The sequence below is a fragment of the Phoenix dactylifera genome, chromosome 8 (genome assembly GCF_051530095.1).
Source record: "Phoenix dactylifera cultivar Ajwa chromosome 8, Ajwa_hap1_PhDact_Kaust_v1.1, whole genome shotgun sequence".
Taxonomy (NCBI): Eukaryota; Viridiplantae; Streptophyta; class Magnoliopsida; order Arecales; family Arecaceae; genus Phoenix; species Phoenix dactylifera.
The window spans coordinates 28304562-28327129 of NC_143197.1; the positions used below are offsets into that span (position 1 = coordinate 28304562).

At 44.0% G+C, this 22568-nt stretch overlaps 2 protein-coding genes across 5 annotated transcripts; one reads left to right on the plus strand and one right to left on the minus strand.

The window, feature by feature from the left end:
- The first annotated feature begins 348 nt into the window (after positions 1-348).
- On the plus strand, positions 349-5108 carry LOC103706239 (mannan endo-1,4-beta-mannosidase 8-like). 3 transcript variants are annotated; one of them, XM_039124896.3, is made up of 8 exons: positions 349-450; positions 529-582; positions 714-767; positions 3259-3535; positions 3627-3821; positions 3916-4038; positions 4124-4335; positions 4423-5108. In XM_039124896.3, exons 1-8 carry the CDS (start codon positions 422-424, stop codon positions 4850-4852), a joined length of 1374 nt encoding a protein of 457 aa, XP_038980824.2. In that variant the 5' UTR covers positions 349-421; the 3' UTR covers positions 4853-5108. The 3 variants fall into 3 exon arrangements, with proteins under 3 accessions (XP_038980824.2, XP_089781199.1, XP_008788512.3); XM_089925073.1 differs by lacking the exons at positions 349-450; positions 529-582; positions 714-767 and adding an exon at positions 821-977; XM_008790290.6 differs by lacking the exons at positions 349-450; positions 529-582; positions 714-767 and adding an exon at positions 2677-3164.
- A 371-nt stretch (positions 5109-5479) lies between these two features.
- STN8 (Protein kinase superfamily protein) lies at positions 5480-9694 on the minus strand. Of its 2 annotated transcripts, XM_008790375.6 has the most exons (4): positions 9058-9692; positions 7663-7836; positions 6092-6496; positions 5480-5984 (listed from the first exon to the last, which is right to left on the minus strand). In XM_008790375.6, exons 1-4 carry the CDS (start codon positions 9640-9642, stop codon positions 5637-5639), a joined length of 1512 nt encoding a protein of 503 aa, XP_008788597.1. In that variant the 5' UTR covers positions 9643-9692; the 3' UTR covers positions 5480-5636. The 2 variants fall into 2 exon arrangements, with proteins under 2 accessions (XP_008788597.1, XP_017698049.1); XM_017842560.5 differs by lacking the exon at positions 7663-7836 and having other exon boundaries at positions 9058-9694.
- Between the last annotated feature and the right edge of the window lie 12874 nt (positions 9695-22568).

The window sequence follows — 22568 nt, forward strand, 5'->3', positions numbered from 1 at the left end:
GGAAGACAATATTCCAGCCTTCCGATGTGCAATGGCGCTTGAAAAATAAAACACCATCCTCACTCAAAAAGAGAACTAGTGCTAGATCTACTCTTGGTTGGCCGAATGGTGACATCTATGCGCTCCCATTAACCCTGGGTAAGATTTTGAATTTTCCTTCTGGATTTGTCTCACGACTCTTACGTTAATGCCACTTGGCCCACATATGCTAGCTAGAGGCGCGTTTGGATGCAAGCCTATCCATCTCTTTGTCGCGTTTCCTTGCATGCTTGGTTTATATATCTCTGCCATCCGTTCCATCTCCCAACACCAAAGAAGAGGAGCGAGCGAGCGAGGGAGGGAGGGAGTCTGTGTGAGATAGATAGATAGATAGATAGATAGATAGATAGATAGAGAGAGAGAGAGAGAGAGAGAGAGAGAGATGTTGACAGTACGCACGAGCTCCCTCATGTACGTGTCCTCTACCTATTTGGTATCTTTGTGTTTAGCTATATTCTTTTGCCTTTTAACTTGTGTTTTTCTTCGTAGGTCTGGCTGCATTCAGCTCTCAAACTGTATCTCTGGGGGCCTCGGAAGCTCCAGGTAAGAGCCATAGTAGAAGAGTACAGTGTTGGAAGTACTGATGAGTTCCCTCGTATGTGCGTCAGCTACCTATTTAGCATCCCTGTATTTAGCTATATTCATTTGGATTTTGAAAGTGTTTTTATTCATAGGTGTGGCTGCTTTCAGCTCTTCAACTGTTTCTCTTGGGGGCTCGGTAGCTCCAGGTAAGAGCCTCTCTCTCTCTCTCTCTCCCCCTCCCCGGCCTTGTAAGTTGGACACCCCTCTTCTTCAGTGGAGAAGGCAAGGGCGTCGAATGTCTAGAAGTTTTGTGCTAGGAATGGTTAAGGAGCAATGGCTGCAGGCTGACCACCAACTCATGGAGTAGAAGAGACTCGGCTTCAGCGGTTCAGTAGCGATCTTTCATTATGGCCGGGGTAGTAGCTGCCACTTAAAATATTTAATAAATAACTTTGGGGTTCATGCAATGTGGAACTAGACAACAAGGAATCCTGTTTTCCTGGTTTTCTTAATTGGAATCCTGTCTTCCTTGTTAGGTGAAGGTTTTTATATAGTATTTAGTTGTGCCGGCATCATTGTTGTCTAGATATACATACTTTCAAACGCAAAATTTAAATTTTGAAATTTGAGTTTGGCATATACAAAATTTCAATGTAGATTCCTCTTTTATTTATCATAGAAGAGGTTTGTAGGCAATGGGGCTGCATTATGGATGTAGCTCTCTTCTAAATACCCCTAGCACTTTAGTTTGGCATTTCTAAAATTTTGTCATCTTGAAGACTTCAAACTTTAGAGATGTTCTACACTTATGTGACATATTTACAAATACAAAATTCACAGACACGTCATGGCACCTTCTATTCCTTGTGCATGGGCTAAGATATATTACAGGAAGGGCCAGGATGAGGAGGAAGAAGATACAGCTTATGTATGTATAAGAAGCATTTGAATTAACATACACATCAAACACACATCAACAATCCACAATTAAATCAAGTTTTACAGAAGGCGACAATGCATGCCCAACTAGGCCTTGAAAAGAAATTCAAAATTAAGAAAACTTTTATTCAGAAAATAAATAATTGGTCCATCTCTAAATTTTGAAAAATGCCTCCGCATGTCAGAGATATTTTCAAAAAAATTCATAATGTCATAAAATTTTTTGAGTATAATGTTGATCATTTACTGGACTCTAACAAGTTGAAAACTAGAGTTGGCGTAGAAACCTCTACTTGATTTCTCCGATACGTCTCTTCCTTCACTTTATGTAACTCTCTTTGTTCATAAAAGATTTTTTATTGATACCATGGTCCCATCTCCTTATAAAGCTTTCTTTTTTTTCTTTTTAATTTTTAAGATGATCCTAAATCCAAACAACCACTTTTAGTCTCAGCTAAACATGTAATTCAATAAATGGGTCAATATATAATGCAATATTTTTTATCAAAAAAATATATCATGTAATATCTTTATCATTCCAGAACATACACAACTATGCTATAATTTTTTTTTGGTAAAATAGAACTATGCTATAAAACTACCACGTACAACAGCCATTTTATTAATGCTTTAGCAACATAGAGAAATCACATAACTATTCAGAAAAGTTAGAGGACCAATAAAAAAATTAGTGTGATTAACATTATAACTACATAACCTTAAAATTAAGGTCATGTAGTTAATAAGGTGGGCCTGATTAACATTTTATATCTGCAAATGGGAACTCTAAAACATTTTTTTTTTACAAATGATTCTAATGATCATTTCCAAAAGGTGATTTATAATATCATAATGCAGAAGATCTCCAATACTTAGGACTCTCATTGCATATCTCATCTAAATTAAGTCAAATTAGCCTCTGAAATACCTTAATATTTTTCTTCTAAAGTGGTATGGGAGTGCCGGGTTCTCCAGATCAGGCATGTTCTTTAGGAGGCGAAACAGGCTGCTGACTGGGTCGTCTCCTTTACCGCGAACCACTTCGGAGAGTTTTTTTGAACTTAACAGTCTTCCATTCTTTTTACTCTATAATATTTGCTTGATTCTGATGTAGTTGGTTGTACTCGTGCTAGGGTAGTGTTAGGACCCGTTTCAAATGATTCAAATAAAAAATAATAATAATGCCGCCAAGGGGGCCCGCTCGCTCATCAATGGCCTTTCCGACTTCCCAGCCACCAGCATCCAATGTTCAAACCCTAAGCTATCAGACAACCAGAGAAGCTTCCGATCTTCACCTCTTTGTCTTCTTGTAGCCCCCTGCAACTTCTTCCCTCCATCGCCTGCTTCCTTTGTTCTTAAGAAACGTCTTTATAAACTTGCTGCTTACAAAAGAAGAAAAAATTCATAATTAAATCAGGTCTCTTCCATTCGACCAAGAATTCATCCATTTCTTTCTCTCAATCTAAGGATCCCAAGTACCGAACAATATAATTGGACCTATTGATAAAAAATAATGACTCCGAAACCATGCTTACCATCCAAGTGGGAGATTTTGCACCACCCTTCCCTCCTAGATTTCAACTAATACTCCTAGCAACCATTCTTATAGTTCCCACCAAGCATTCCAACACCAATGGATACGTTGAGATAGTAACTAATAATAGGTAGAAACGACCCTTAATTCTTATCCCTTCCGATTCTTTCCATTGTCCATTTGATGCTATATGTGAGGTTCTAACATGGTGTCGCTCACCGTAGGACTCATGCATTGAACGAAATGGAGGAGGAGTGGGGGATGGTGGAGAGGAAGGGAACTCAGTTGTTGGTCAACAACCAGCCTTTCTTCGTCAATGGGTTTAACACCTACTGGTTGATGGTCTTCGCCGTCGACCACACGACGAGGAAGAAGGTCAGTGAAGTCTTCCGGGAGGCCGCGGCGATCGGCCTCACCGTCTGCCGGACTTGGGCTTTCAATGACGGCGGGTGGCGAGCCCTTCAGACGTCTCCTTTCGTCTATGATGAGGAGGTGTTCAAGGTATTGGATTTTCTTTTGCGCCTGCCACATGTTCGGGATTTGGTGCAGGAGAATGGTTTTGATTAAGTGTGGCTTCTGTTTCTTTCTACAGGCATTGGATTTTGTGGTGAGTGAGGCGAGGAGGCATAAGATTAGGCTTATACTGTCGCTATGTAACAACTGGGTGGAGTATGGAGGGAAGGCTCAGTATGTGAAGTGGGGGAAGGCTGCGGGCCTGAACTTAACTTGCGATGATGATTTCTTCTCGGATCTGACGACTAAGAGCTACTACAAAGCTTTCGTCAAGGTAAAATTATCCGAGTGCAATTTTTTGATTTGAAATCTGGAGTTTTTACTGGGCACTAAAAAGGTTTGGGTTACTTGTTTGCTTGGTCTATTAGACTGTGATTACTAGAATCAACACATTTACGAATGTGGCATATAAGGATGATCCAACCATATTTGCTTGGGAGCTGATGAATGAGCCACGGTGCCCCTCCGATCCTTCCGGTGACAGCTTGCAGGTCTTCTTGTTCGATGAATTGCCGCTTTTGTTAGTGTTCTTACCCATGCACCCTTTGCTAAATTGAAGGCATTGGCTAAATGCAGGCTTGGATTGAAGAGATGGCATCATATGTGAAGTCCATCGACCCTGTGCACTTGTTGGAGATTGGTGTTGAAGGGTTCTATGGCCTCTCTACCCCTGAACGCTTGCATTTGAATCCCAACACCTTTGCAGGCCAAGCAGGAACAGATTTTATCAGGAACCATCGGGTCCCGGGCATTGATTTCGCCTCCGTTCACATCTACTCAGATACTTGGTAAGTATGCAAAAACTGCAAAAGCTTATACTGATCAAATTTGCATGCACAAACTCATTTTGTTATTGAATTGTATTCCTTGATAAGGCTGCCCGAGTCGGAGTCGGATGCGCAACTCCAATTTGTGAGAACATGGATGCAGCACCACATGGATGATGCAGAGAAATTGCTTGCGATGCCGGTCGTGTTTGGTGAGTTTGGAGTGTCAGTGAAAGATGAGAAGTTCAGCTTTACGTTTCGCGAGGCCTTCATTAAGACGGTCTACAAGACTGTGCGGGGCTCCAGGAAGCGAGGAGGGAGTGGGGGAGGCTGCCTTCTGTGGCAGCTCTTCCCAGAGGGGACAGAGTACATGGATGATGGTTATGCCGTTGTTTTAGCCAAGCACCCGTCCACACAGCATATGCTCTCATTGCAGTCTAGGAAGCTTCAGACCATTCATTCCAAGAGTTTTTGGAAGTTTCATTGGAGTTGGAAGAAGAGTCCTATGGGCAACCTCCTTCCCCATGAAGAACTCTGAGATACAGAACACTATAGTACAAGATAGCGCGATTGTTTGGAGAAGATGAGCTGTCAAAAGTATAATAAAATATTTTTTTGCCTTCACTCCTTTATTAGGGCTCATAAGAAAAAGCATCTGTATCCATCTCTATAAGAATGGTGTTGCTTATCACCTTTGTTTTATGAATATTTTATGGGAATATATGGTGAAATGTTTGAACTTTGTTTATTAAGGTTCAGTAAGAAAATTATATGAATTCATCGCTTTATTGTGAGATTATGTTGTTGCATGTTTCTACATGTAGGATATGAAAAGAGGGATTAACAAATACAGGTAATATTGTAATCCCTAGAAGAAAAAAAAACAGAAAAAAAGTAGAACAAGAAGAAGAAGAAGATATGAATTGGTGCAGAAATTTAATGATTTTGTAAAATATTTTTCCATACTGCAGTAAAGAAATGTTAGTTATAAGATTAAGAAGGATATTTGATAGCAACAGTAGGTGGTCAAAGCATGAGATCTCGAAGCATCTGCAACCGAGTTCCTTGATAAGAGATTGAAATCAAGTTCCTTGATAAGAGACCAAAGATTTGCACACTATTTGAGTACAAATGAACTGAAGGTGGTACTGCAACTCAAATGGTATTTTGATGAACATAAGCTGATGCTTTTTTTTTAGCTGATATTTCATAAGGAGTTGTAGGTTTTCAAGTGGGAGGAAAAAAGTCAAAAGTAAGAACAGAAATATGCAGATTAAAGCAGAACTGGTGTAACTAGTACACTGCCATGATGAGAGCAAAAACTATTTGGTTAAATTTAATTTTGAAAGAACAGCTGCTGCCTGATCACCAGCTAGCAAGAAATATGGATGCCTGAGAGCAGCATCTGCAGACAATCTACCTCTTCTGAGAAATCCTCTCTCTGAAACTAGCTTTGTTACCAAATCCCACCCTCTACGAGAATCAAGATCTAGTAGGCTTAGATCTGGCCTCAAACGAGTATATTCCCTCCATTTGCTCAGATCATAACCAACTGCTTTCAGTTCTGAATTGAAATTTTTAAGACCTGCTGTAGATCTCAAGGTGGGGATTGCCATTTGCATCAGTACAATTCCAGCTGAGTACATATCGAATAGATCTGGACTGTTGAGCTGCAACAACCACAAACTGAGTGTCAACATTGAAGAAGCCATATAATATCTGTGCTTCTGGAATTGAAATTTTTGCCAGGTATTTCCATCGATGAAAGAAAAAGAACCTGCCAAAGAATTGGAGAGAGAATAGCTGCAATAGGTTCTGGGGGAGGCCTTGGTGTTTCCTCTGGAAGCACATACAATTCAGGGGGACAGTAGTCTGGATCGAGCAATCCACGATCGGGTATATAGTTCTTGCCAATGCGAAGGTCTGTGGCCGCCCCAAAGTCTATGAGCTTGATCTGTCCCTTCCTTGTCACCACCAAATTAGCTGGTTTAATGTCTCGATGAACAATTCCTGTATTGTGTATCCTTCTTAGCGAGGTTATTATCTGTCGCATGATTTGTTTAATGATCAGAGCACTTCTTTTAATTGAGTCCAGTCCTTGAAGGACACGCCCAAACATGATGGACTCTAAGTTGAATGGGAAGTTCCGATCATTAATGTAATCAGCCAGAGTGCTCTCTCCCTGCAACATTGTGTTAACAGCAACAGGTTGAATGAAAGTAGATGCATGAAGAAGATGAATTAAACTACGAGAAGTCGTTAATAAAAAAACATAAGATATTCAAAGAGTGTGTTTTATAGTTTTGGTTTGCATGACATTTCTTGGATAGTCCTGAATTCTGAAGTAAAAATTATATATATAAATATTTTGAAACATAAAGCTCCTGACAATGTCAAGTCAGATGGAATTGTTTCTGAGAAAAAAGTCTGAAGGAAGTTGTTACTAGCAGAATTTGGTATAAATTTCATGGATGATACTATTTTTTAAATGATTGAAAGAATGGGTGACTTTCTTAGCCTAATATAAAGTAAGGGGATTGCTGATTAGAACAGAAATGCCCATAAAAATTCCTTCTTTGCACCTCTTTCTACAGAACAATCAAATTCTTGTCCCCAGGTAGGTTCGGCGACTTTCTTAGCCTAATCGAACCCTTGCCTTTTCTCTTTGGAAAACCGTCTCCATAGCTTTTTAAGAGTTACCTCCAAACGAACTTTGATTTTTTCTATATTTCGTGATCAAAACATAGAGAATACTTTGGTTTAGAGATAGAAAGTTATCGAACATAAAAAGGGAACAAAAAATGACTGCATGTACCAGTAAGCAACCTACGATGAAAGAAATCACTTCTCTTAGTTCGCAGAGTCTTCCAGTTGCAATACTTTTCTAACCATCAAAGAGAACATCCTTGTCCTCATGTTTGCCCTGTTCAGATGGATTACTAAAAGAGTGTCTCAAGGTTTACAGTCAGTTTGGTGAGTCACTGAGTTGATATGTTGATATTCTAGTGTTTCAGGATCTTTCTTAATAAATAGGGCCCTACTTCTGCTACAAAAAGAAGGGCCTACTCCACACAAACATAACAATGGAATTAAACATGATAACACCATAAAAGTCCTCCAAGAATCATCTCTCACCAGAGGAACTCGAGGCCTTTATGTCTAGTTTATTTCAAGGTAGAAGAAACAAGCTAAGTTTTTGTAGACCAAAATTTAATGAATTAGCACGCCTGTTCTTTGGAGTTCAGCATGAACATGGGATTACATGATACAACAGAGTTTCAGTGGTGTTGTCAGACACCTTAAAAGACCAAGAAAAAGAACTGAGCAAAGAAGTACTCAGTTGCATACCTCAAATTTCCATACGAGCCACTTGCCACCTTTGGTAAATTTTGAAGAAGTCTTATCAGCAATAAAACTCCCAAGGAACTTGGCACATGATTCAGGAGCTGCTCTTGAGACACGGTAGTTGAACCACTCCTCAAAATCACCACATTCTTCAGCTCCTACAGTCCCAACCTTAACCTGAAATCGCAAACTCATCATATTATTTGACAATTGCTATGCTCTTCAAGATCCCTTGACTACATCTAAATTTGCAGTGAAATTCTCTGCTGCATATCTACTTTTTTATAATAACCAGTTAGTCAGAAACTTGGGAGCTACACATGCAGACGAGTTTGGTGGTTTAGGCACTTTATATGGTTCTACAAACTTGACCTGCTTGGCCAAATGCCTACTTCTGAATGGTTTTCTTTTGTTACTGACTTATGAAGGATCATAGCCTCTTATAAATGTTATTCTTAAACTGTCGGTCCTTCAGAAATATCCGTTAATCTGTCTGTCCGTAGATCAGTTTTCTTTGCATCAACCTTAATTCATGTAAAGTGGAACAGATTTTGCAGCTTTGCTGTTGCAAATGGAACACTGCCAACCAAATTAAGCTATGGGCTCAAATCAGAAACATGCTTCTTTATTATTCCTAGTGCAATGGAAGGTTGAGCTTATACTTTACAGTTGATCCATGTACTGATTTGCTATTCTTGCATCAACACTCATATTTCCCCACGCATGCTTCAACTTCAAATGTAGATATCCAGAAATAGAGAAATTTCCTCACAGAAAAAGGAGAAATTTGGCCACTTTGATGATTGTTTTGATAGTCGAAGAACCAGAAATAGCTAGACACTAAAATTGATTTCTGTGATTGAACTGGGTAGGCTTGTATGCTCCCATGCCTTGCATGTCAACTGGGTGGCGCTCGACAGCCTCTTCTGATAAGTAACCAAACTGGAACAATGAAGTCAAATAAAACATAATCCTTGGGAAAAACATCGATCTTATGGAAAGATGAAAAATCCCATAAACCATTTCTCTAACTTGGACGAAAACAGATTCAACTAATTGTGTAAGTTTTTTTTTTTTTTTTTTTGTGTGTGTGTGTGAGGAAAACTAATTGGGTGGTAAGTAGTAACTTGGACCTCGCAATTTGTATATCTTCTTCTAAAGTAGCTTATCTTGACCCTTGCATTTTTTTCTGAATGGAACCAGAAATTTGAAAGATGAATGCAGAAGGAAAAGAGGTTCAGAAAATAAAAGGGAAAAAGTTCGATTTGTTTCTTGCATTTTCTGTGGAAAAAAATTGATTCCACATGAAAAGACTAGGAGGAGTTAGAAGCAGCATTGAGCATAGCAAATTAATCTCAAGGGACCAAAGATAGCATGATATCATAAAAAAGAACTTGCCTTTTTCAAAATGACCTTCTCCTTGAATCTCTTATCCATCTCTAGTCTCCTCCCTCTCTTCCCCAACCTATCTTCAACACCCAAATTCTTAGGCACAATGGCTCCTGAGTAAACGATCCCAAACGATCCTTCGCCCAGCCTCTCCCCGACAACGAAGTCACTCATCTTCAGATTCCTCCTCCCAAGTAAGCTGTCCAAACCCAGCTGCAATGGAGCAAGCATATAAGTATCGACAGCGCCGATGAGCACACCAGGTCTTGCAGTCAAGTAGATCCAGATCAAGCCTGAAAAAACCAAAATTTCCCATCTCTCTATCTCTGGCAATCCTCCAACAGCTCTTTGAAGCTGACCGAGCCCATACTGTAGATATGGAAACAGGGGATTGGACTCATCCAGAGGAAGGCCTTTCACTAAAAATTCTTCCGGGCTATCCCCAATGACCGCACAGAACCTTCCTCGGCTCCGTCTCAGTGGCTCCGGAAATGGACTAACTTGGTTCGGGGGAGTAGGTTTAGGGGAAGAAATCCAGGAAACTGGGAAGTTGTTTCTGAGAAATGGTGCTCTTGGAGGGAGAAGGGAAGCCATGACTCCTCGCAGCAGCGTCTCGCTTTTTGGTTGGATTTAGAGGAGCGTCAGCAGAGGCTGGTCTTTTGACACGTGTCAATCACATGTTTATCCTTGAGAGTGGGTTACGTGGAACCTAAGAGAGCACAGGGCTTTTGACTCGGAATTGGATAAAATGGCTATTCCCACTGGATGATGTTACTCTATAAAATTACGAAAGAAAACTAAAACAAACTCATTTCACTTGCTGACTTTTACCAGGTGGGCAAGATCATCGACATAGTATCCAACGAAAGTTTTTCTCCGTTGCCAAGGAGAGGCAAACCAATAGAGTGGCAATGCTTTAACATCTATTGTAAGTGTAACAAATTGAGATAGATGAGCTGTTTAATAAATTGGTCAAATTTAGATGTAGATTTTTGACCTGCTTAATAAATAAATCGAATTTGAGTCCTTCAACTTTTGATCTATCATGTACCGACCCAATTAGTATCTTGTTTGATCCGATCCGATCCGACTGCCCCCCACTTGTATATAACTGCATCGAGAGAGGGCTCCAAGTTGCAAGATAAAAGCTATACCAATAAGACTACTTTGAACTCAAAACAGACTGATGTTTGGCAAACATGAACAACGTTATCTTGCATGCATTTGGATCTAATATTTAGGTCAAGCACTTGCTGCTGCTCAGGAATAGCTTACAAATGCATGCTTTTAATTTTGTAGAACAGAGTAACAAATCAATCTGATATAGTATTCTGAAAAGAATGTCCAGTGTTGCTGAAAATTGGACCCGGGGGCAATCTTCGGCCGAGGAGAGGGGGCGGCGAGTCACCACGGCGGGGCGGCGACCAGTCGGCGGGCGACATCCTCCGTTTGGGGTGGCTGGAGAGAGGGAGCAGGAGGTCCTCACGGCGGAGCAGCGATCCGTCAGCGGGCGGCGTCCTCCGTCTGGGTGCCTGCAAACAAACCGGTGGCCGGGTTTTCCGGCGGACCGGTTCCTACAGCGCCATTCCATCCATCCTTTTGTTATATTGTAAGTGGATAGAACGTTTTACCAGGCGAAAACGCCCAGAATTTATGGAGTTGCCCTCCGACGCTCAAGTCAGGGAGGGGGCAGATAGTGTAAGGAGGAGATGAACAGTGCTTGTAGGGCACGGAATTTCCCAACCCACTCCTGAGAAGCCAAGGCTCCCTTTTATAGGTGGGGGTCGGTTTACCTGTGATGTAACAGGGCGAGGCCATAGTACGGCTCGGCATGTAGCTCAGGTCGGCACACGGTCAGGCGAATCATTGTGCTGATGTCGGCGGTGAGGGCGTCGTACGACCCAAACCAGTACGCTACCAGGCGAATCATTGCATTGGTGTCGGAGGTATGGCCGAGATCAGAGACTTATCATGGTTGACCAGACTTTGCTGGGCTAACTTGCCGTGGAGAGCTGAGAGTCCGTAGATGACAGGAGCCATACGCATTAAATGTGGAGTAAGCCGGAGATCCGCATTAATTGCAGAGTAGGCCGGAGATCCGCATTAATTGTGGAGTAAGCCGGAGATTCGCATTAATTGTGGAGTAAGCCGGAGATCCGCATTGATTGTTGAGTGAACTGGAGGTTTACAGTAGCCATGCGCAATAAATGCTGAAGCAGCGGCAGGATATGGTCCTCAGTTGGACCTCAGAGGAGTACGGCCGTAGTAGGTGGCTGACAAGGGTAGACCTTGAGCATCAGGATTTTCCTAGGTCGGAGGTCTCGAGGTCGGATGTCTTGAGGTCGGGCGTCTTGAGGTCGGGCGTTCGACGCCAACTTTGGCCGTTCAGGGTCGGCGATTGTGCGGCTTCTTGGGGGCGTTTGTGTCACTTGGGGGGAAAAATCTTATTCCCCCAACACTACCACCCGACTTCCGAGTTCGAGCGGCTTGCGGGCTCGGACGTGGGAAGTAAAGTCTATCATTAAAGTTGGGGGGCGAATCTCGTTCGCGCCCTCGTGTTTCTCGGAGTTTTTATGGCGAGACCTGCGCCCTTGGGCGTTTCGAGGTTGCTTTATTCAGCGAACTTATGGTGGAGCTCGTATCCTTACGTTTCTCGGAGCGGATGTAACGGGGGTGGCGTCTCTTGGATTGCCAAGATCGCTTCGTGCGGCGGTCCCATGGTGAGGGTCCTCGGGCTCAACGAGGCGGCGCCTCGATCCCGTAATCGAAACTCCCCGCTTATCAATGAGTGTGCCGTTACGGGGTTCAAAACGGACACGCGGCGTGACCTAGGGTCGGACGCTTCCGATCTCGTATTACTGGATCATGGATCCGGCGAGGTGGAGGCTACATCGGGGCTCCACGTGCCCCGGGGCCTTATTAAATGAGGGGAGCGGAGGTGCCGTCCGCTCGTTCTTCAAGGCGATTCGATTCTGCGGACCCATAATGAGGCCCCAAGGTCCGATGGGACAGGGCTTCGATTTCATACCCGATTTATTGATCCGGAGTGAATACGGTGCCTCGGCCTCCGAGGTCGACACGTGGCGCAATCCGGTCGGGGGATGGGAACCGACCCTGCCGATTTGGGCCGTCAAGGGGGTCTATATAAGCCCCTCGAGTTTGCCCTAAAGGTTTTATTTGGCTGCCTCTTATTTTTGTTGTCTTTCTCCCTTGCTTCCTTCCTCCACCGAACCTCGCCGTCGGTGCCCGGAGCGATTTCCGGCGATGTCCAGTAGGTCCCTACCCTGTGATTGCTAGGGTTCCTCTTCTCTTTTCCTCCCAGTTTTCATCCTCTGCTTTTAATTTTATTTCGCTCTCCTGTGAAATGGGTCTTGGTCCGGAGGAGGTAGGGTCAAGTCTGTCGGGGAGGAGTTGGAGTTAATCCGCTCCCGGTTTTTCTTCCAGCCCGGGTTTCGTCTCGAAACTGCGGGGCCGGAAGACAGGGTGACGCAGCCGCCCCCAGGTCGAATCGCGGTTTACCGCGAGACGCTTTAGGCCGGCCTACGGTTTCCTGTTCACGAGTTCGTGAGCAACTTGCTGGTCGAGTACCAACTCGTCCCAGCACAGCTCGCTCCGAACTCGTGGAGAACCATCATCGGGTTCCTCTCCCTGTGTCTCGGGCATGGGATCCCGATTACCGTGAGCGTCTTCCGTCGGTGTTTCTTATTAAAGAAGAACCCGGCGGACGCGGATTGGTTATACTTTGCCTTCCGAGGCGGTATGTCGCTCTTTCACGGGGCCCCTTCCTCTATACATGAGTGGAAGGGGAAATTTTTCTTCCTCGCGTCCGAGGCGCCGTGGGGGTTCAATCCGAGGTGGGGACATCCTCGGTTGAAGGCCCTCAATGTAATAACCCCAAATTTTTTTTTTATATAAAAAGGGATAGAATAGTCCTTTAAAATTGATATAAGGGGTAAAATTGGAAGGAATCAAAAGATAATGGCATAGTTGTAGATGCATTGAAGTGGTAAGGGTAAAATTGGAAGGAATCAAAAGTTAATGGCATAACGGTAGATATGTTAAAGTGTTAGGGACAAAATGGGAATTTAATAATATTAAACAAAGGTGAATAGTGCTTTGATGTGATTTAAATGGGGTGGTTGGTGGCTCACGGGAATGAAACCGAGAGAGAGTCACAGAGAGGGGGTTCTCAGGCGTGGAGGAAAAGAAGGAAAGAAAAGGAGAAGAAGAAGAAGAAGAAAGAAGAAGAGGAAGGGGATTCGAGGAGGAGGGGGATCCCGGTTGCACTTCCAGCTGAAGGGAAAAACGTAGATCTCCTTCCCCTCTACGCAAGAACCTCGATTTTCAAAAAGAAAAAGGTAAATATCCGTCCCTATCTAGTCTTTTGATGACATTAGGCTATACAAAGGGTGGATATAGTCTAGAGGGGTCGGATAAGGGTTGTAGAGGTGGTTAAAAGAGGAAGAATCGGATTTTAAAAAATTTTTCCGACACTACGGAAAAATTGTGTCAAAGTCCCAACTTCGGCGAATTATTTAGGGGGTCAAACGACCTCCGATAGCAATGCATTTTACCTCTTTGGAATTCCCTATGAGCGTAGAATGTTAGGTAAAAATTTCATCAAATTTGGAGTTCTGAAAGTGGATCAAAACCGGGATGAAGTAACCCACTGTCAGTTCGGGTTACTGTTCATCCGGGTGGAAAATAGGGGATTTCATGCTATAATAGGGTATTAAGCCTAGATCAAGCTAAAAGGGACCTTGTACTCATGCAAGGGAGTCCCTAATACATATAAATGGTAAGTTAATTAATTAAAAAGAAAAAGAAGAAAGAAAAGAAAAGATTTAGGGAATGGGGGAGTTGAATCAATTAAAGTTCCCTATATTATAATTGGCACGTAGATTATAGCCCTTGATACAAAACTAAATGTATTGTAAATGCATGTCACAGTTGGGCAAGAAGCTAGGGAACAAGAGGAAGAAGTCCCCTGCTGCCTACTGTAAAATTCTAGAGGCGTATCGAGGCCGTGCCGGATTGGCAGGTGAGTGGGAGTCATGTACTTTGCACCATGAGCATTCCTTATTCATTTTCATGAATGTTGCCAAGTGTGACTTGATTCCACCTGAGCCTATTGATTAATTGTTGTTGTAGATTTCTCTATATTTTGTTCTCCATACTTGATTATTCTGTACATGCATTCGAGGGAACATTGAGAGGAATTACGATGGATCTGAATTGGGAAATGACATCTTTTGTAAAGTGATTTCATTTCATCTATTTCAAAGACTTGTGAGTGGGAGTCATGTACTTTGCACTATGAGCATTCTTAATTCATTTTCATGAATGTCGCCAAGTGTGAATTGATTCCACTTGAGCATATTGATTGATATTGTAGTAGATTCCTCTATAATCTTGATTCTCCATGCTTGATTATTCTGTACATGCATTTGAGGGAACATTGAGAGGAATTACGAGGGGTTGATGAGTAATCAAATTGATTCCGAATTGTGAAATAACTTCTTTTGTAAATTGATTTCATTTTCTCTATTTCAAAGACTTGTAGAGCCCTTCTCATGGTATATTGAGTTGCATTGTACTCCCGTGATTCCTCACTCCCAACCCTGATGTTAGTTATAATTGGGTCGTGGCCGAGTGAGTGGTAGTCTTGACTATGCTCCTTTTTAGTAGAGTATTGGGAGGGTGCATTATGGCATTTATGCATGGCTTGGCAGTATCTGCAGGACACCTATAGTCGATGGGGTTGAACATCGGCCTTTGTGCACATAGTAGCCTTCTGGGTGGGCGGAGCCCAGTCCCTTCCTAGGGGGGGACACGGCCCTAGGCGTAGGATCGGCCGGTCCTACGACTTATATTCTGCTTGCCGCCGGGCATAGTAAGACCCCGCGAGGTGCAGTATGGCTTTCCGCGGATGTAGAATTCCCGCGAGGTGCCGTTTAGTATGTAGATGTGAGATGGATTTCTGTTCTGGATACTGGCCGGCATTTACATGATCAGTATGGTATCTTATCCTGCATATGCATGTGAGAGTGGGGAGTTGTTGCTGGTTCGCTTGGGGCGTAAAACCCATCTCCCGACAGCTGTCTAGCATTTACATTATCAGTATGGTGTCTTATCCTGCATATGCATGTGACAGTAGGGAGTTGTTGCTGGTTCGCCTGGGGCGTAAAACCCACCTCCCGACAACTGTCTAGTGATGATTTACATATTGGTGTGGTGTCATATTCGATGTATGCATATGGCAGTAGGGAGTTGTTGCTGGTTCGCCTGGGGCGTAAAACCCACCTCCCGATAGCTGTCTTGTTGATGATTCAGCCTATTGACACCTGATTTATATGATTCAGTACTATGACCTGTTGAGCATATTCATGAGTAGCATATATGTTTACTTGATTATTCCGTATATGCTTCAGATGAGTTGAGATTGATTGTGGTGATATTGATGACTTACTCCATATTTTCTATGTTGAGATCATGTTCATCTTGTTATTGATCTTGAGATTTCACCTCGAGCCATGATTATATCTGGTCTCATGTGCATAGTACTCTCTACTCCACTCACTGAGTATTTATATACTCACTCCCCAGTTTGGTGTTTTTGATTGCAGGGCAGGTATTGTATAGAGAGGAGCAGGATTAGTGATTGCCTGTTAGCTGTGCCGCTCCATAGTATAGTATAATGTAGATAGAGGTTTATACCCTTTTGGTGTATTATAAACCTTCTGTTGTATATAGTGTATAGTTACAGTCATAGATCCTGTTGTGGATATGGGTTGACCATGGATGGATTGGGAAGCATGTATATATATATGTGTGTGCAGATCAGTTGTGTGCCTGTGATAATGTATTGCTATATATTGTCCAGGTTTATTATGTGACAGATTATGTGATTACTGCTCTGACATGTAGTGTGTTATATGTATTGAGATAATCCTGACAGGTCACCTTAGGAAAAGTGATCATTTTGTGCACGCATCATGCCAAATTTTTCAAGATTTATTGATGATTGATAGGTAGTAGGGTTCTACGTGATGGCTGGTGGCCTTATGCCTACCCGCACCCTAGGACCGTCGCGGCGGCCCGCCGGGAACGGGGCGGGGGTCGTGACAAAGCTTGGTATCAGAGCAAAGGTTAAATAAGAGTCCTGTCAGAGCAATAGGATGAGTCAGGATTAAGTATAGGATTATACTATGGAGTATAGGATTTTTCTGTATGTTATTTTATGAGTCATTTACAACTCAGTAAAATATATCATGACTCAGTGTGTAACGACCATCCTCTCTTTTTGACTTTTTTAGAGAAATATAAAGAATACCTCCAAGGAGAGGACCTGCTCGTCCTGGAAGGAGGATGGAGCCAGATATAGCATTGGATGCGGGTTCTGCACATGTCGAGCCCCAAAGAGAAAAACCTCCTCCTGCTGATAGACGGAGGGTTGATGATCAAGGAGATGTAGGAAGTAGAGATGCATTGATGGAACAGTTACTGGCGGAGAATCAGGCTCTGAGGGAGCAGATTGCTCGGGGAAAATCTCCTGCCCCGTCAGTAGTATCCATCCCACCTCCTGTACCTGTGCCAAGAAGTTTGGCCAGGCGAGCTCTAGATGATGAGGGGATTACTGTACAGGAATTTCTGAGGCTCAGAACCCCAGAGTTTAAGGGGGAAGAAGGTGAAGATCCTCAGAGATTCCTGGAGGAGACTGAAAAGATGATACGGAGACTGCCCTGTTCTGATGCAAGGGCAATAGAACTTGTAGGGCTCACAATGAAAGAAGATGCCTGGGACTGGTACCAGAGGCATATGGAGGACAGATTGTACAGTAGGAATCCTCCAACCTGGGAAGAGTTCAGGCAAGCAGTGATGGATGAGTTTTTGTCTCCGGCTGAGAGGCAGAATCGGGCTCTTCAGTTTGAGAGGCTGAAGCAGATGCCCGGAATGAGCGTATCTGAGTACGCTCGTGAGTTCACTAGATTGGGAAAGTATGCTCCTTACATCATCCCCACTGAAGCTGCCAGGATAGAAAGATTCAGGCGGGGTCTGATTTCTCCGCTTTATAATGCAGTACTGGCAGTAGAGGTCCCCACCTTGTCTAGGCTGATTGATAAAGCAAAACAGTGGGAGACCAGAAACAAAGAGGAAAGAGCTGAAAGAGAACAGAAGAAAATGAGTATGGGGAAAGGGCAAAGCAGTAGAAATAGATCTGAGGGAGTAGATCTCTCGGAGGGCCCGACGGAGCAGTCTATACGCTCAGCTCCACCTGCCCCACGTAAGAGGAAATGGAGGGAAAGAGGTCAATCACAAGATACTTTTCTGCCATCAGTACCTCGTCCTCCGGTCACTATGGCCAGAACGGAATCCAAGTTCCAATCATGGCCAGTATGTGGCATATGTGGGAAGCAGCACCCTGGCAGATGCAGAATGGGTCAGGGAGTGTGCTACAGATGTGGACAGCCGGGTCATTTTGTCAGAGAATGCCCGCAGGGTGCCACCCAGCAGTTTGTGCCTTTAACATCCTACCCTTCTGTGCAGATGGACAGGCCTAGTAGTAGGGAGCCTGTAGGCAGAGGTAGAGGTCAAGCACAAACATCACAGCAGAGTGCTGGACCATCTCAACTGTCAGCTCCAGTAGGCAGAGGGCAAGGAAGGGTGTTCACGGTAAATCCACAGGAAGCACGGGCATCAAATGCAGCTGTGACAGGTATGCTCCTCATTGATAAGATTAAAGCTAGAGTGTTATTTGATTCTGGAGCTACCCATTCATTTGTGTCCCCTTATTTTGCTAAAAAGTTAGCTAAGGATAAGATATTAATGCATATCCCCTTAGCTATTAGTACACATGTAGGGGATAGTATAGAAGCGAAGTATGTATATCCTACCTGTGTGGTAGAGATAGAAGGTAAAACACTCCCAATTCATTTGATTTCTAATACCACACCGAGCAGAAAATGAAGAGAAGATACACTCACCCCTTTGAGTAATCAGGTAATTTACTCTTTTAAATTTGAGGACGAATTTTATATAAGGAGGGGAGGATGTAATAACCCCAAATTTTTTTTTTTATATAAAAAGGGATAGAATAGTCCTTTAAAATTGATATAAGGGGTAAAATTGGAAGGAATCAAAAGATAATGGCATAGTTGTAGATGCATTGAAGTGGTAAGGGTAAAATTGGAAGTAATCAAAAGTTAATGGCATAACGGTAGATATGTTAAAGTGTTAGGGGCAAAATGGGAATTTAATAATATTAAACAAAGGTGAATAGTGCTTTGATGTGATTTAAATGGGGTGGTTGGTGGCTCACGGGAATGAAACCGAGAGAGAGTCACAGAGAGGGGGTTCTCAGGCGTGGAGGAAAAGAAGGAAAGAAAAGGAGAAGAAGAAGAAGAAGAAAGAAGAAGAGGAAGGGGATTCGAGGAGGAGGGGGATCCCGGTTGCACTTCCAGCTGAAGGGAAAAACGTAGATCTCCTTCCCCTCTACGCAAGAACCTCGATTTCCAAAAAGAAAAAAGTAAATATCCGTCCCTATCTAGTCTTTTGATGACATTAGGCTATACAAAGGGTGGATATAGTCTAGAGGGGTCGGATAAGGGTTGTAGAGGTGGTTAAAAGAGGAAGAATCGGATTTTAACAAATTTTTCCGACACTACGGAAAAATTGTGTCGAAGTCCCAACTTCGGCGAATTATTTAAGGGGTCAAACGACCTCCGATAGCAATGCATTTTACCTCTTTGGAATTCTCTATGAGCGTAGAATGTTAGGTAAAAATTTCATCAAATTTGGAGTTCTGAAAGTGGATCAAAACCGGGATGAAGTAACCCACTGTCAGTTCGGGTTACTGTTCATCCGGGTGGAAAATAGGGGATTTCATGCTATAATAGGGTATTAAGCCTAGATCAAGCTAAAAGGGACCTTGTACTCATGCAAGGGAGTCCCTAATACATATAAATGGTAAGTTAATTAATTAAAAAGAAAAAGAAGAAAGAAAAGAAAAGATTTAGGGAATGGGGGAGTTGAATCAATTAAAGTTTCCTATATTATAATTGGCACGTAGATTATAGCCCTTGATACAAAACTAAATGTATTGTAAATGCATGTCACAGTTGGGCAAGAAGCTAGGGAACAAGAGGAAGAAGTCCCCTGCTGCCTACTGTAAAATTCTAGAGGCGTATCGAGGCCGTGCCGGATTGGCAGGTGAGTGGGAGTCATGTACTTTGCACCATGAGCATTCCTTATTCATTTTCATGAATGTTGCCAAGTGTGACTTGATTCCACCTGAGCCTATTGATTAATTGTTGTTGTAGATTTCTCTATATTTTGTTCTCCATACTTGATTATTCTGTACATGCATTCGAGGGAACATTGAGAGGAATTACGATGGATCTGAATTGGGAAATGACATCTTTTGTAAAGTGATTTCATTTCATCTATTTCAAAGACTTGTGAGTGGGAGTCATGTACTTTGCACTATGAGCATTCTTAATTCATTTTCATGAATGTCGCCAAGTGTGAATTGATTCCACTTGAGCATATTGATTGATATTGTAGTAGATTCCTCTATAATCTTGATTCTCCATGCTTGATTATTCTGTACATGCATTTGAGGGAACATTGAGAGGAATTACGAGGGGTTGATGAGTAATCAAATTGATTCCGAATTGTGAAATAACTTCTTTTGTAAATTGATTTCATTTTCTCTATTTCAAAGACTTGTAGAGCCCTTCTCATGGTATATTGAGTTGCATTGTACTCCCGTGATTCCTCACTCCCAACCCTGATGTTAGTTATAATTGGGTCGTGGCCGAGTGAGTGGTAGTCTTGACTATGCTCCTTTTTAGTAGAGTATTGGGAGGGTGCATTATGGCATTTATGCATGGCTTGGCAGTATCTGCAGGACACCTATAGTCGATGGGGTTGAACATCGGCCTTTGTGCACATAGTAGCCTTCTGGGTGGGCGGAGCCCAGTCCCTTCCTAGGGGGGGACACGGCCCTAGGCGTAGGATCGGCCGGTCCTACGACTTATATTCTGCTTGCCGCCGGGCATAGTAAGACCCCGCGAGGTGCAGTATGGCTTTCCGCGGATGTAGAATTCCCGCGAGGTGCCGTTTAGTATGTAGATGTGAGATGGATTTCTGTTCTGGATACTGGCCGGCATTTACATGATCAGTATGGTATCTTATCCTGCATATGCATGTGAGAGTGGGGAGTTGTTGCTGGTTCGCTTGGGGCGTAAAACCCACCTCCCGACAGCTGTCTAGCATTTACATTATCAGTATGGTGTCTTATCCTGCATATGCATGTGACAGTAGGGAGTTGTTGCTGGTTCGCCTGGGGCGTAAAACCCACCTCCCGACAACTGTCTAGTGATGATTTACATATTGGTGTGGTGTCATATTCGATGTATGCATATGGCAGTAGGGAGTTGTTGCTGGTTCGCCTGGGGCGTAAAACCCACCTCCCGATAGCTGTCTTGTTGATGATTCAGCCTATTGACACCTGATTTATATGATTCAGTACTATGACCTGTTGAGCATATTCATGAGTAGCATATATGTTTACTTGATTATTCCGTATATGCTTCAGATGAGTTGAGATTGATTGTGGTGATATTGATGACTTACTCCATATTTTTTATGTTGAGATCATGTTCATCTTGTTATTGATCTTGAGATTTCACCTCGAGCCATGATTATATCTGGTCTCATGTGCATAGTACTCTCTACTCCACTCACTGAGTATTTATATACTCACTCCCCAGTTTGGTGTTTTTGATTGCAGGGCAGGTATTGTATAGAGAGGAGCAGGATTAATGATTGCCTGTTAGCTGTGCCGCTCCATAGTATAGTATAATGTAGATAGAGGTTTATACCCTTTTGGTGTATTATAAACCTTCTGTTGTATATAGTGTATAGTTACAGTCATAGATCCTGTTGTGGATATGGGTTGACCATGGATGGATTGGGAAGCATGTATATATATATATGTGTGTGTGCAGATCAGTTGTGTGCCTGTGATAATGTATTGCTATATATTATCCAGGTTTATTATGTGACAGATTATGTGATTACTGCTCTGACATGTAGTGTGTTATATGTATTGAGATAATCCTGACAGGTCACCTTAGGAAAAGTGATCATTTTGTGCACGCATCATGCCAAATTTTTCAAGATTTATTGATGATTGATAGGTAGTAGGGTTCTACGTGGTGGCTGGTGGCCTTATGCCTACCCGCACCCTAGGACCGTCGCGGCGGCCCGCCGGGAACGGGGCGGGGGTCGTGACACTCAACAAGCTCTCCGAGCCCTCGGAGAGGGAGCAGAGGACCCTGGACTCTCTCCGAGCCCTCGGGAAGGGCTACGACCTGACCGAGCTCCTACGGGAGGACGCTCTGGCGAGCGTGGGTCTGAGCTCGGCGCGCCCCGAGGGTAAGGGTAGTTACATTACTTTCTTTCCTTGTCCTTTGTTTTTACTGCCACTGGTCTGACACTTAGTGAAATTTTTGATTTCAGATATTCCCCATATGCCGACCAGCAACACATCACTTTTTTTCCGCCTGAGGATGCGAGAGGCCGAGGCCGGGGGAGCTATGCCCCAGCCTCGAAAGAAGGCGAGGTCGGCCGGCGCTTCCACATCGGCCGGGACGAGTGGCCTTGAGGCGGGGGCCTCTACAACCGACCCGAGGCGGGCGCGGGTCGTCAGCGACGCGGGCCCAGCGGCCCCTCCTTGCCTTGCCCCCATTGCTCGGCGGGAGGGCCCGGCTTCGGGTTCCTCACAGCGCTCGGGGCCCGAGCCAACCAGGGGCCCTGAAGCAAGCGGCCCCGAGATCCCGAGGCCGGACGTGTCGAGCTCCTCAAGGTACTTTCAAGAGGAGTCGGATGAGCTGGACTCCCCTATCCCCGAGGGGAGTTCAGCTATTCATGATGCTGAGGTCGCACGCGCCGTGCTCCGGCGTGTGATGCTTCCGGCGGACCGGGCCGAATTCCGGAACATTTCGCTGGAAGAGGTCGTTGACAGTACCTACTGCAACACCGCCCGGGTAAGTCCTTTTCTCGATTTTCTTAAAGTTGTTAGTGAATCCGTATGTTTTTAACTCACGATCATTTTGTCTCTTTCTTTACAGCATGTTCACGAGCTCGACACCCTGGTGTTCATCGCCCAGGGATGTCAGGAAGAGACCCGGCGGGTCAGCCGGCAGTTGGAGTCGGCTAAGAAAAGGGTTGCCGAGCTGGAGGCGGCACTGGCCGAGGCCGAGGCTCGGAGGGCGGCCACCGAGGCCGAGCGCCTCGCTATGGCGGAGGGGCTCAAGGAGGACAAGGCTGCCCACGCCCTAACCAGGTCGGCCTTGCGCGCCTCGGAGGCGCGCCTGGGGGAGGTCCAATCCGAGGTTGCGGGCCTCAAGTATGAGGACGGGGTTTCCCGCCTCCGAATCGAGCAGCTCGAGGCCCGAGAGAGGAGGGCACTCGAGCGAGCTGATCATGCCGTGGAGCTCTTCAAGGGGTCGCAG